Source organism: Pelodiscus sinensis, chromosome 9 (assembly GCF_049634645.1).
Source record: "Pelodiscus sinensis isolate JC-2024 chromosome 9, ASM4963464v1, whole genome shotgun sequence".
Lineage (NCBI taxonomy): Eukaryota > Metazoa > Chordata > Testudines > Trionychidae > Pelodiscus > Pelodiscus sinensis.
Genome location: NC_134719.1, coordinates 63,585,078 through 63,598,188, shown reverse-complemented (window position 1 = coordinate 63,598,188; position 13,111 = coordinate 63,585,078). Strand labels below are relative to the sequence as shown.

Below are 13,111 nucleotides of genomic sequence, written 5' to 3'. Positions count from 1 at the left end.
AATGATTCAGCATTTGTATTTGTTTCAAGTAGATGGATGGCTACAAAACGTAATAAGAATAGAAATGTTTCATTTCTTTAGTTTTAATCCTTTATGGCATTAGAAAACCCTATCCTGCTTTTGTTCTAGTGGACAGTAAATGTTGATAAGCTTAGAGCTTTTGTAGGCTAGCTTTTGGGCTATCCTCTCAAAGTTTAGACTTTCATATGAAGAAACTGAGGCGTGGGTGAAAGAGCAACTTCCCTTGCAAAGACTGAGCCTGAGTAGCTGCATGGACATTGGGCCTCTCCACATGCAAGGGGAAGAAAATGACCTACTCTGGACTTATAAGTAAAGCATGGCTTATGACCCACTATGTGGTCCTCTCCAGTGGCATGAAGGAAAAGCAGAAGCTCGCTGTAGCAATAGGTCTCATGCTCACCCATGCCTCCACCCTACATAGGGGCTGTTTCCATGAGAAAAAAAGCTTGAAAGCAGTGCTAAAACTCTCACTGCAGGACAGCTAATTTGGCCAGGAGTGCTTTTCAACCTGTTCATAAATATGACCTAGTCTGGCAACTAAAAACAGTTTTTTAGACTGCATAGGCTATTTAAAAAGAAACAGTCACAATTAATTTTTCTGCATGGAAGCTTGGAGGAAGTGGATTTGGAAGAGAATAAAAAAGCTGGCTTCCTTTGACTCTCATCCTATTATTCAGGCCTTGATCCTACAAGCTGCTCTATCTGGGCAGACCCCTGGTCCTGACATGGCTCACCCGCATGAAGCAGCTTGCAGAACCAGGTCTGAGGTACAGGATCCATCCCAAAGAATTATGAATGGTGAAAGTAACTGTGTATTTTAAACCAATCAAAATTTGGAGAGTTTTCCCAGAGTGTGGTTGTCTGTTATAGTCAGGAGGGGGAAAATAGCTCTTTAGCAATCAGGCCCTCTTGGTTACCTTGTACTTTTGTTTACTTCTATACAAGGTACGTTGTTCAATGAAAACCTCATAAATGCACACAGTCCAACCAGTGTTCCCCACTCGTGTGGAACGAATTTTGTTATATGTGCCGATATGGAGGTGATGTGTGACAATGTATGGGTAGGATGTAGATGCGTATATGTGACTCATCACCTTCACAGTGGGGCTCATAACTGAATGAATGTAGTGGGGTGGGGCTGAGGGTTTTGGTGTGTGAGAGGGCACTCAGTGCTAGGGCAGAGGGTTTGGGTGTGGGCTCCAGGTGGAGCCCAAGGATGAGGGGCTCATGGCTGGAGCAGAGGGTTGGAATGCTGGGGGGAGTGAGGGCTCTTCTGGGGGTGTGGGCTTATGGGGGGCAGGAATGAGGAGTTTGGGGTTCAGATTGCCCCAGTGCTACAGCAGGGGGAGAGGACTCCTTCCAGCTCCCCCCACAGCAGCACCTGGGCTCAGGGGGAGAAGTACTTCTCCCCACCATACCAGCTCTGGGATTGGGGCTGCGGTTATAGACATCTCTCCCTGGCTGTGGCAGGTCCATGCTTGGGCTGGGCTGGAGCTGGCGGGGAGAGGCACCTGTCCTCACCATGGCAGGTCTAGGGCTGGGGGAGAGGCACCTCTACCACTACAGCCTTGAGTGCCTGCGTGGCGCTTGATAGGCTGCTCTGTGGCCACGCAGCTTAGAGTGAACTTAGAGTCCTGCTCTTTACATGTATTTCTTTGAGAAACAGCTATTACTAGGGATGTAAAAAGTCCTTACAAATGTAACCATGTAAGTGCTAAAAATTCTAGCAGTTACACGTGCTGTGGGCTCTCTGGTATACAGCTTATATATAAGCTTTCTACTGCAGAACCCATAGTGAAGTTGGCTCCAGGGAGCCAGCGTATAACCGTAATGGAAACTTTTAAGCTGATACTTATCGGTTAACTGTTTGAACGGTTACATGTTTACATACCTAGCTACTACAATAATAAATTGTTGTTCAGAGATGTGTCCATCTGTAAAAGAGAAAAATATCATGGATGCTACTGAGAAAATGAATAAAATACATACTTAGCAGAGTGGCATCTGACAATGAAATTTAGATTGTTACTCATTGTCACGAGCTCCTCAACACCTTTCTGCATTTGGCTCTAAGTGAATGTTCTTGGCAGTTTTTGGTAGACAGGAGTGTGTATATTGAAGGGAAAAAATGCAACATTATAGGTGTGTTGTAGGGAAAAGATGTTGGATATTATAGACTCTTGATTGCCTCAGGGGTCTAAGCAAGTTAAGTAGCCAAAGCTCCTCAACTTTCAATGGGAAATGAAAATCCACCCCTGAATGTTATGTTTGAGCAGAAAATGGTGGTTGTAGAGCTAAAGACTGTCTAGGCATGTATACAGTTAAGCTCCCTGAGTAACCTTAACTCTGACATTACTTGACTTTGAAGATTCAGCCCCAGTCTGTTAATGTGTTTTTATGGAAATATAGCTATCATATACAAATGTCCTAAGGTCGGCCTTATTACGATTCCCTTTGCCCTCCAGAAAGTAGACCTTGAGTGAAGCTGTCCCATAAATTATAGTTACTCTCCCAAGTCTTTCACTAAAGCCCTAATATCTTCTTAGTTTCCATTGATTATAATGAGCTGAGGATGCTTAGTCCCTCATAGAATCAAGTTCACAGAACTTTCCTGAAATAGCTTCCTACTGAATATTTGTATATATTGAAACAAGCTTGGACTTATTTGATTTATATGTCTTGCTGATTGTGATGGTGATGAATTTTAAGTCAGCCAAGCCCCGTAAGAAACCATCAAAATCATCCTGAGACACTGAAGTTCTTCTTCGAGTGATGCCACCGTGGGTGCTGCACTGTTGGTGTTGGGTCGTCCCGGCGCTGCAGATTGGAGTTTTGCATAGCAGTAGTCAGCCGGAGTGCGCATGCGTGGTAGGCATCTCGCGATGTTCACACCCTTTTGCACACTTGCATGGTCCGTCTCCCTCCAGTTCCTTCGTTGTTGCCCTCGGTCACAGGCAAAGCGAGCTCTTCTCCTCAACTGTTCTAGTCAAAGAAAAAAAAACTAGAGAGAATTTTTTTCTTTTAAACTACGTACTTACTGGCAGTCTTTCAGGCCGCAGCTGAAAAAAAACCAAACCAAACCTAAGTATCCTGAGGAAGGACCGATGAGAGTACCCCCTCACAATGCTGGGTTCACCGGGCTTCAAAAAATGGCCATGCCGGCCTCTGATGGGCACTCTTCTTGTATTAGATCCCTTGGTGAGAGACATGTGCCTCAGAAATGTCTGCACTGCTCTAAACTAACAGCGAGAGTACCCCGGGACGGAGAGATGCGTCTTCGCATGCTCTTGTTTGATAAGGCATCCAGCCATTGGACTCTACACCATTCACTACTCACTCAGACCTTGCTAGGCCCCCAAAATGAAGGGGGTCTTTCCCATTTCAGGGTCTTCAGTAAAGAAACGCGCCTCACCAGCGCGCTCACTTCCATCAGTACTGACAAGTAGAGTTAGTACGGGGGACAAGCCTAGAACATCCAGCACTGCCCTTTCGCTCTCTAAGGTTGTCCCAGAGCTGAAAGCCTGACAAAGGGCACCATCGGTGCTGCCACCAGGGATGCCCTCTCACCAAACAGCATCAAAGTCCTCATCGGCACCGGCAGTCCCATCCACGAAAATTCTCGCACTGACACCGGCACCTATGCTGTCAGTGGCACCGGCAGCAACCATCATGCCTGAACTGACATTGTAGCCCCCAACCCTGGCACTGGATGTCCCCAACAGATCACCGGCACCACCGAAGGCTCTCACTAAATCCAGTAAGCCTCGGAGTCCTGGTCCTGAGTCTCTGACTTTCTCGCGAACACTGGCATCTTTGCCGCTGTCATCGGTACTGCAGTGTTCAGGAACTGGATACAGTGTCCCCTCCTGCAGAAGATACCAGAGATCACTGTCCCCACTACCTCCGGCACCAGAGCGTGAATTTCATCCCAACACTCAGCTGATATATATGACTCTTTCTCCTCCTCCCTCTTTGGGGGGCTCAGTAATACTTCCTCATTCTCCGACATTATCAGGGCATGCAGCGTATTGTGAGGAGCATAGGAGTATCTTCTCCCCTAGGCAGTCATACTACGATCATTACAGATATTACCACAACCACCCTCCCCGTTGGATGACTGGCTACCACCACCTCCATATTCTAGACACTGGTCACCTTGCTGCTACAGGTCCTCTCCCAGACATAGATATGCTTCTTCTGCCGTACCTGCTCCCAGACAACGCACTCCACCACCTCAGAGTTCTTCCCCTCCATCACATCGTTCTGAACCGGAAGAGGGCTAATGATCGGAACTAGAGGAGCAGCAGTCCAATACTTCCCCTACAGACCAGTCCTCTTTGGCTCTGGATGAAGCTGTTATCCCAGGGGACATGTCACCCATGGACGACCTCAGACAATTCCAGGACTTGTTTGAGAGTGGCCTCTAGACAAGAGGTCCAATTGACTGCTTCAGGAGAAGCAGTATCACCTTCTTAAAAACCTTCAACTCTTCCAATGAGCCAAGATCGTGCTGCCAATAGATGAGGCCGTTATGGAGGCTGCCGAGGAGATCTAGCAGACCCCAGCCTCTGCTCTTCCAGCCAATAAGAGAACAGATAAGAAGTACTTTGACCTGGCCAAGGGCACAGAATTTTTATTTTCTCACCTTCATCCCAACTTCCTAGTCGTGGATGTGGCTCAACACAGATCCAAGACTCCTCAGTAGAAAAATACTGCAGTTGATAAGGCAGCAGACACGTGGACCTTTTTGGCAGAAAGGTATACTCCTCTTCAACACTTCTACTTCGCATTGCCAATTATTCTGCTCTCTTATCCAACCATGAGTTTGCCAGTTACACAAAGCTTACTTCACTTATGGAACATTTGAGACTCAGAGACCGATTTTGAAGTCCATTGTTCAAGAAGGCTACATGTCTGCTAGGATGGGCCTCCAGATCGCACCTAATGTGGTGGACACAGCAGCTCATTCTACGGCTACTGCTATAGTCTTGCGAAGAGCTTCGGGGCTTCAAATCGCTGGAGACCCATGAGAGCTTCAAAACAAAGTAGAGGACCTCCCTGTTCGACAAAAGACTGACGAGGTCCTCCACTCAAGCAAGGACTCCAGAACCACTCTCCATACCCTCGGTATGTACACACCTCCATACTGGTGCAACCGGTACACATCCTATCAGAGATGACATAACTTCTCATACTTGCGATATCATCAGCATGGTTTTGATCAACCGCAGACAAGACAGAGAACCCAGAGGAGGCATACTCAAAATAATTGCACCTCTAACCAGCCATCAAACAAAAACAGCAGATTTGACTTCCTGATTGAGGGCTCACAAATCCTTCCTGTTTCACACCCACACGATCGTGCTATTCCCATTTTCCACCACCACCTCAGACCTTTTTACCATTGTTGGTCTACCATCACATCCGATCGTTGGGTTCTTGAGATCGTTTCACCCGGCTACATCATCCTTTTCGTAACACTACCTCCAACCTCCCCACCCACCCCATCCCTCTTCAGGGACCCTTTTCACGAGGACCCACTAAAACAGGAAGTCTGTTGACTCCTCTCCATTGGAGCAGTGGAAAGGGTACCCAACGAGTTCAGAGGCAAAGACTTCTATTCCCACTATTCCCCTCACCCCAAAAAAACAGGAGGTTGGAGACCTATACTCGATCTCCGGAAACTCAACCATTACCTTCAAAAGCAGAGGTTCAAAATGGTAACTCTTGCACCTATAATCCCAGTGTTAGACAACAGGGATTGGTTTACAGTCCTTGACCTCCTAGATGCTTATTTCCACATCACGATCCATCCTACTCACAGGCAATTTCTTCAGCTCACAGAGCACTTCCAATATCAAGTACTACCATTCAGCCTTTCCTCCGCACTCAGAGTGTTTTTGAAAACACTTGCGGTAGTGGCAGTGCATCTACGATGACAAGACATTATAATCTTCCCTTACCTCGACGACTGCCTCATAACGGGTCCATTGTAAATGGAAACGTGCCTTACAGCAAGGCGGACATTCGAATCACTGGGTCTGGTCAACAACAGAAATCCACGCATGAGCTGTCGCAAACCTTGGAGTTTATAGGTGGTCGCCTCGATTCCACCATGGCACAGGCTTACTTAGCTATTCAGAGGTTCCAAGCTATCCAAGACCTTGTCTCGGAGGTTACTATGAGTCCCACAGTTCCAGTTCTTGTATGTGCCTACAACTCATGGGTCATATGGCTGCCACAACATGCTTAATCCACCATGCACAACTGCACTTCCACTGCCTCCAGCATTGGTTGGCATCTATGTATACTCCCACAAAGTGCCACGTCCACAAATGAGTCACTCCTCCATCTGCTGTGATAACTTCCCTCAAATGGTGGACTGAGCCACGCAACCTTCTTGCAGGAGTCCCATTTCATGAGCCTCAACCGTCCCTTCACATTACTATAGATACCTCCCTCCTGGGTTGGGATACTCACATGAACGATTTGTCTGCGCAGGGATGATGGACATCCCGAGAAGTAACTTTTCACATAAACATCCTGGAGCTCAGGGCAGTTTTCAACACCTGCAAGCACTTCAAGATGCACATTTGCGACACCACTCTCAGAATACTTACCGACAACATTGCCACGATGTATTACATAAATCGCCTCTTACTTACCTGGGATCAACAATGATGCTGCAGATTCTTTAAGCAGACACTTTCCACAGGACCATGAGTGTGAACTTTGACACGACATTCTCCAACATATCTTCCGCTGTTGGGGCGTCCCCCACTAGACCTCTTTGCCTCCTACAGAAATTCAAAGTGCCAACGTTACTGTTCCAGATCGGGGATTAGTCGAGGATCCCTAGAAGATGCCTTTCTCCTTCAACTGGGGAGACCCTCTTCCATATGCCTTTTCCCCCCACACACCACACTCATCCTTAGCGTCCCCGAAAAGATCAACAGGGATGGAGCCAAGGTGATTGTCATAGCTCCCTCCTGGACTTGTCAGATGTAGTTACCCTTTCTCTGTCGAATGTCTCTTCACCCATCATATCCCCTACCCAAACTTGGTGATCTGTTGACCCAGAACCATGGGACCCTCCTGCACCCCCAGCCTCACATCCTGCATCTGACAGCCTGGTTCCTCGTTGGTTCTGCGAATCCGAAGATCTCTGTTCTACGCAAGTTAGAAGTCATGAAACGTAGCATGAAGGGTACCATGTGGTCACCTTACCTCCACAAGTGGCGTAGGTTCACCTCCTGATGCACTACTAACCGTCTTGGACCTATACGCAGCGCCCCTACATGAAATCTTGAATACATCCTCTCCTTAAAGCAGTCAGGATTAGCCATCGCCTCCCTTAAATTACATCTTGTAGCAATCACAGCCTTCCGACATTCCGTAGATGGCACTTCTGTGTTTGTACATCTGACAACCAAGAGGTCCCTCGAAGGGTTATTCAAACTTAATCTACCTCACAGGCCTCCACCACCACCGTGGAACTTAGATCTAGTTCTGAACACACTTACTCAATCACCCTTTGAACCATTGGCTACTTCACCACTCTCAATAATCATAGTCAAGGTGGTTTTTCTACTTGTCATTACATCTGCCCATAGGGTCAGTGAGCTTGCAGCTCTGATGGCGGTACCACCGTATACTACCTTTAACACAGACAGCGTTGTTCTATGGCCTCACCCAGCCTTCATTCCCGAAGTGTGTCCCAAGTTCCATGTCAACAAACCAATCGTTCTCCTGTCCTTTTATCCCAAGCCACATGCCTCGTCTTGGGAGGCAACCCTGCACTCTCTCTACGTGCGTAGAGCACTCACCTTTTACGTAGGTAGAACTTGAGCTTTCCTCAAGTCTCAACGCTTGCTAGTGTCTCTAGTGGACCGCTCCAAGGGCAAATCACTCATCTCAACATATCTCGAACCTCATAGTTTTGTGTATCAACAAGTGTTATGCCATCTGGGATAAGCCACTTCCAGTAACACCCAGGGCTCATTCCACTAGAGCTGTAGCGACATCCCCAGCTTTCCTACGAGGGGTCCATCTTCGAGACATCTGCTGGGCAGCCACATGATTGTCTACTTTTATGAAGCATTACGCAATTGTACATCATTTGACTACTGATTCATCAGTAGCCTCAGCAGTACTTTCAACAGCTGTTAAAGCATGACTCCGAGACCCGCCTTCTAGGTGCTCTCAAGTACTGCTACAAAGTCACCAACAGTGGAGCACCCACAGGGGGACGCATCTCGGAGAACTGTCGTTACTGCACACGGTGAGTAACTTCCTCTTTCAGGCTCTGGAAAAGTAGGTACTGTAGAAATCTGTGCTCTAGCAGAAGAGATTTGTGAGATAGGAATGCAGACTTAAAACAGGCATATTTAGGAAATTAAACTCCTTTTCTGATCTTCTGACTTTTATGTGAGGCATATCGTTCGGATTCAATGATTCTTCCCTCTTAGTTTTGGTTAGTATAGGCTTTATTTAGGTAGATAGGAGCTTTGAAACTCAAAGGCACATCCTCTTATAACTGAGTCACCATTCTTTGTATTTATTTTTTGCACATACTAGAAATGATAGACTGTGCTAAGATTGCACCCTGCTTGTGCAAGATGAATGTGGGAAAAAGAGACCATGCGCTAATGCAAAGAGGGCCAAGACTGGGTTTATGCAATGTGGGTAGAACCAGTCTGTCATGCAAACTGCTTGATCGGAAATGTCCAATTCTCATTAACCTGTTTTCCCAGATATTTCGTTTGCTTGGGACTGTGTCATGGATTTATTGTTCTGTCTTGCAGGAAGGTGAAAGGAGGTAACATCGATGTACATCCCTCTGAAAAAGCCCTTATTGTTCATTATGAAGTGGAAGCAACCATTCTTGGAGAAATGGGGGACCCCATGCTGGGGGAGCGCAAGGAGTGTCAAAAAATGTAAGCTCATGACTTGCTCTTGGTGTTGTTTCTTAAAGTTACAGTTTCCTGGATTTCTAGACTGAGTTCTTAAAATTAGTATTCTCTTATATTGTTTCATTTGCTACCAATACTTTTTCTATCTTCAAAATATTTTATTAAACTACTAGTGAGTCTGGGGATACTATGTATGGATAGTTGTTTGCAGTGGTGTTGTAACACATTCATTGTAATAATAAACTTTAGTGTTTTCCATCTGTATATCTCAAGGTACTTTAAGGAAAATAATGATCATTCTCCGTGTCTTGTGTTTGGGGAAGCTGAGGCGGAGAGGAGGGAAGTTACTTACTCCAGGTTACACAGTGGTCAAGAGCAATGCTTGGGATAAAACCTAGATTTTCTGATGCCTACTCTGGTGCTCTGTCCATTGGGATACACTGCCTCCCTTATTTGGAGCGTGCATATGTCCAGTTGATGTTGGCAATTTAATTAAACTATCTGTAGTTAAGGTTGCCTAAGCATTTCTGTTGTGAAAGGCCCCTTTTCAGTTTCCAGCAACTTCCTTAGACTTTCATCTTAATGGTGAAAATTTCCAAGTCTGTTTTTTGCCAGAAGGTGATGTTTGTTTTTCTGAAAGATCCTGCTGTGTGTGTGTGTGGGGGGGGGGGGGGGGGGGGGTGTGGGGGGGTAATTTTTAGAATAAGGAACCAGAAAAAATAAACATTTTCATCATATAAGAAAATATTACTATTGTGGATTTTTGAAGACATTAAAATGTTCATCTGGTTTGCAATGAATCTATTCCACCTAGAACTCAACAGAAATGCTTTCTTTTCACCTCCTGGTCTGAGTTTACAGATATCTGCTCATGCTTGCTCTCTCCCCTGGTATGATCTGTGATTTTTTTCATACTTTATGGCTAACTAGACTTCTATCCATGGCTGGCTAATCCAGTGTGAGGAAACTACTGAACAATCAATACTGACAGCAGATTTTATTTATGAAAAGTATATTTTCTATGCTGTATTCTAGGATGTTACTTTCCGAGAACAGACTGCTGGGTCTTGGATAAATATGAGGCATTTGCTAAGGCAGCCATCTCTAAGACTACTATTTCATCAGCTGGTGAAAAATAGTCCTACCCTATGTAGGCAATTTGCCAGACAGGCAATTTGCTTGCTGTTTTGAACTTCAGGGTGCCACTGCTTTCTGATGTCAGCTGTTCCAAACTGTAGCATGAGCTTCAGATGCCTTGAGCCTTGTCAAACTCAGGACTGTGTAAGTTGAAATCGAAGCGTTGAAGACACAAAATTCTTTCCTCACCTGGGAAGAAAACTATCTGACCTGTGTCTTGCAGCATTCGGCTGAAGAGTCTTAATGCAAACACAGATGTTGCTTCCCTGGCTCGAAAGGTGGTGGAGGAATGCAAGCTCATTCACCCCTCCAAGCTAGCAGAGGTGGAACAGCTGCTGTACTACCTGCAGAACCGCAGAGATGCCTCTTCTGGGAAAGGTAAGCAGGAGAGAGAGCTGGATCAGTGGGGTGCTGGAATGTAGCCGTTGTAGCCGTGCTCTGTGTTTTGGGATTTGTGGTTCAGATGCTACTTTCCCTGATCTTCAGAAACCCAAGGAGAGATGGGGAGTGTGTGTTTTATGTTGTCCCTGGAAGAACTGACACAAACTTGTGGGAAAAAGTTGTCTTTGATTAATCAAAATTCAAAACATACTTAGAAACTTAAAATTGATTCTTCTCTTTCGCTTTGTTTCTCAGTTGAAGTCTCCTGTTCTAAATGGTGCAGTGATTATTTAGGTTAGTGCTATAAAGATGACGATGTAATTATTTTCATGCAAATCACAAACTCTTCTCTTTTTTGTTACAAACATTTCATAGGCGAGCTGCTTTCAAATGTATTTATTAGGAAGCTACAGTTCAATGCCAATTAAATTGCAGAGTCAACAGGTTCTTTATAGTATCATGAGTCCTCACTCTGTCTGCTGACAGGGCTGTATTATACATCCTAGCTTTATTTAAGCCTCTGTTTTACCATCTGGTTCAGCAGCCTTCAGTCCTGAGGCACATGGAGAGTGAATAATGTTAAAAGAATTCTAGCATTCTCAGCTTTGTCTCTTGGTAAGGCTCAAAGAAGGCAAAAAGTCCTGGAAAAGTTTCCACCCAAGTCCTGGACTCCTTTTTAAAGCAGTTAATTATTAGGGGCTTGCAGACCTACTTCTACAAACCCATGTTCTGTAACAGAAGGTATAAAAGTTTCCAATCCCCCTATAATCTCCGGTGTGATTGTAAAACCAGTTTTTTCATGAAATAGGCACAGTGTTAGGTCTTCTTTACTCTCTGTTGCTGTCTTCTTTGGTGGCCACCACTTAGTGGAGTGTATAGTTCTCAGTGCAAAAGCAAAAATACTGGGCTTGTGCCAGTTTATAGTTTTTTCTTTTATGCTTTCTAAAGAAGACCTGAAATTCAGTTATTTTTTAAATGCTACCTTGCTTCCTGTTGTGTATTAGAAATGTAGATCTTGTCTAGCCATAGTATGCTGGAAAATTCTGTAGGTGGGTGTCCTGAGAATTACGACTTTGACATCATGGATTCAAAGCAAGTGAAATCCAGATTGAGAGGGGAGCTGATTTTGTTCAGATTGTTTACAACTCTCTCAATTTCCCTGAACTCAAATGCCTGGCAAAGAATAGGAAGAAAAGGGTTGGTTATTTTTAAATAAATCTTCAACACTTCATCTCTTCACCTAAGGCTTGAGGGAATGCCTAGTCCTTTTCTCTGGGTTCTCCAGTAGACAGTCAGCAAAAAAAAGCCACTTGACATTGAGAGGATATGTAACGATTTAAAAACAAACAAACAAGCAGCAAGCTTTTCTTGAAACACAACCAACCAACCAACCTCTCTGCCCCTAACCTTTCAGGCCTTCTTTATAAAGAAACAGAACAGACCCTTCGCTGTTGCCTAGTGTGTTACCTTGGTCAGTTACCTTTAATGTTTGCATGCTTTTTTATGTATAGAGTTATGACTTGTCCAAAGGTCTCCTGCCAAACCACAGAATGAGCCGGAATACTGGATTTAAAAAGTGCTCTTCCTGCTCCACAGAGATGTCTATTTTGGTCTGATATGTCAACGTGTGGGAGCAGGTCACTCCATAAAAGGACGCAACAGCCTTTACGCCAAGGGCAGGCAATAATTTTTCAGGGGGGGGTCACTTAATGAATTTTGGTACGTGGTCACAGGCTGGCTCCCCCTTTCCCCCAGAAGGGGCAGAGTTGAGGACTAGCCTCTCCCCAGAGTTGTTTGGGGCCAGAGGCTCTGAATTAAAAACACGACAAAGGGCTCGCCATGAGCCATTTCAATAGGATCCTGCTGCCTGAGCCACTACCTGGAAATTCAGTGGCCTGGACAGCAGGATATAAATAGAAATGGCCAGATGCAGCCCACCAGCCAGACCAAAGTGTTAGGTGGGCCGGATCCGGCCCCCGGGCTGCAACTTGCCCAGCCCTGCTTTATGGGCAGGCCTTGATGAGAATGAAGCCGTAGCTTCAAGGCCTTCCCCAGAGAAAGTCGGAAACTTTCTATCTGTCCCGCACAAATGCTTCTTGTCAGAGATGAAAATCCTAGAATGCTTTACTCATAACTGTTTCCACTCTTTACCATCATGCACACTTCACAGGAACTAGTGCTGGGCCTGGTTCAGCAAAGCAGTTGAGCAGTATTTGAGTTCCATGGATATCAATTGGTCTTCTCTCTCTTGCTGAATCAAGGCCTACTTTACAGTATCCCGAGTAAACAAATATCCTACTGAATGAAGGCTGTTGTTTTCTACTCTTGTGGCATATATACATCGACCTAAGCTTTCTGGTGGCCCTCTGCATAGAGGAAAATGGAATCATGAAGATCCAATCCTACATGATAGTGATCTTGTAATCATGTGATGAGACTCTGTTCTAAGGCATATATTAAAAAAGGGGGCTTAACTCTTAATTTTCCAGTTCTGATGCAGTTAAAAATGTTGGTCTTTTAAAGCTGCATCATTTAAAAAAAAAAAAACACCCTCAACTTCTACCTCTAGTACATTATTCTAAGTGTCAAAAGGTCATGGCAGAATTTTCTCATGAACGCCTCCTTATGCTGAGCTAAACAAAACTTGAGCTTTGTTATAC

The 13,111-nt window shown here is 45.1% G+C and overlaps 1 protein-coding gene across 5 annotated transcripts in view; it reads left to right on the top strand.

The window, feature by feature from the left end:
• The window catches only part of KIFAP3 (kinesin associated protein 3), a 97,765-nt gene that overhangs the window by 7,652 nt on the left and 77,002 nt on the right, over positions 1 to 13,111 (top strand). For 4 of the 5 annotated variants that reach the window (XM_075936983.1, XM_075936986.1, XM_075936982.1 and 1 more), the window contains exons 2-4: positions 8,826 to 8,957; positions 10,294 to 10,448; positions 10,707 to 10,745. In XM_075936983.1, the coding sequence (XP_075793098.1) occupies positions 8,826 to 8,957; positions 10,294 to 10,448; positions 10,707 to 10,745 (326 nt within the window). The remainder of the gene's footprint in view (positions 1 to 8,825; positions 8,958 to 10,293; positions 10,449 to 10,706; positions 10,746 to 13,111) is intronic. The other variant, XM_075936984.1, reaches the window with a different exon arrangement.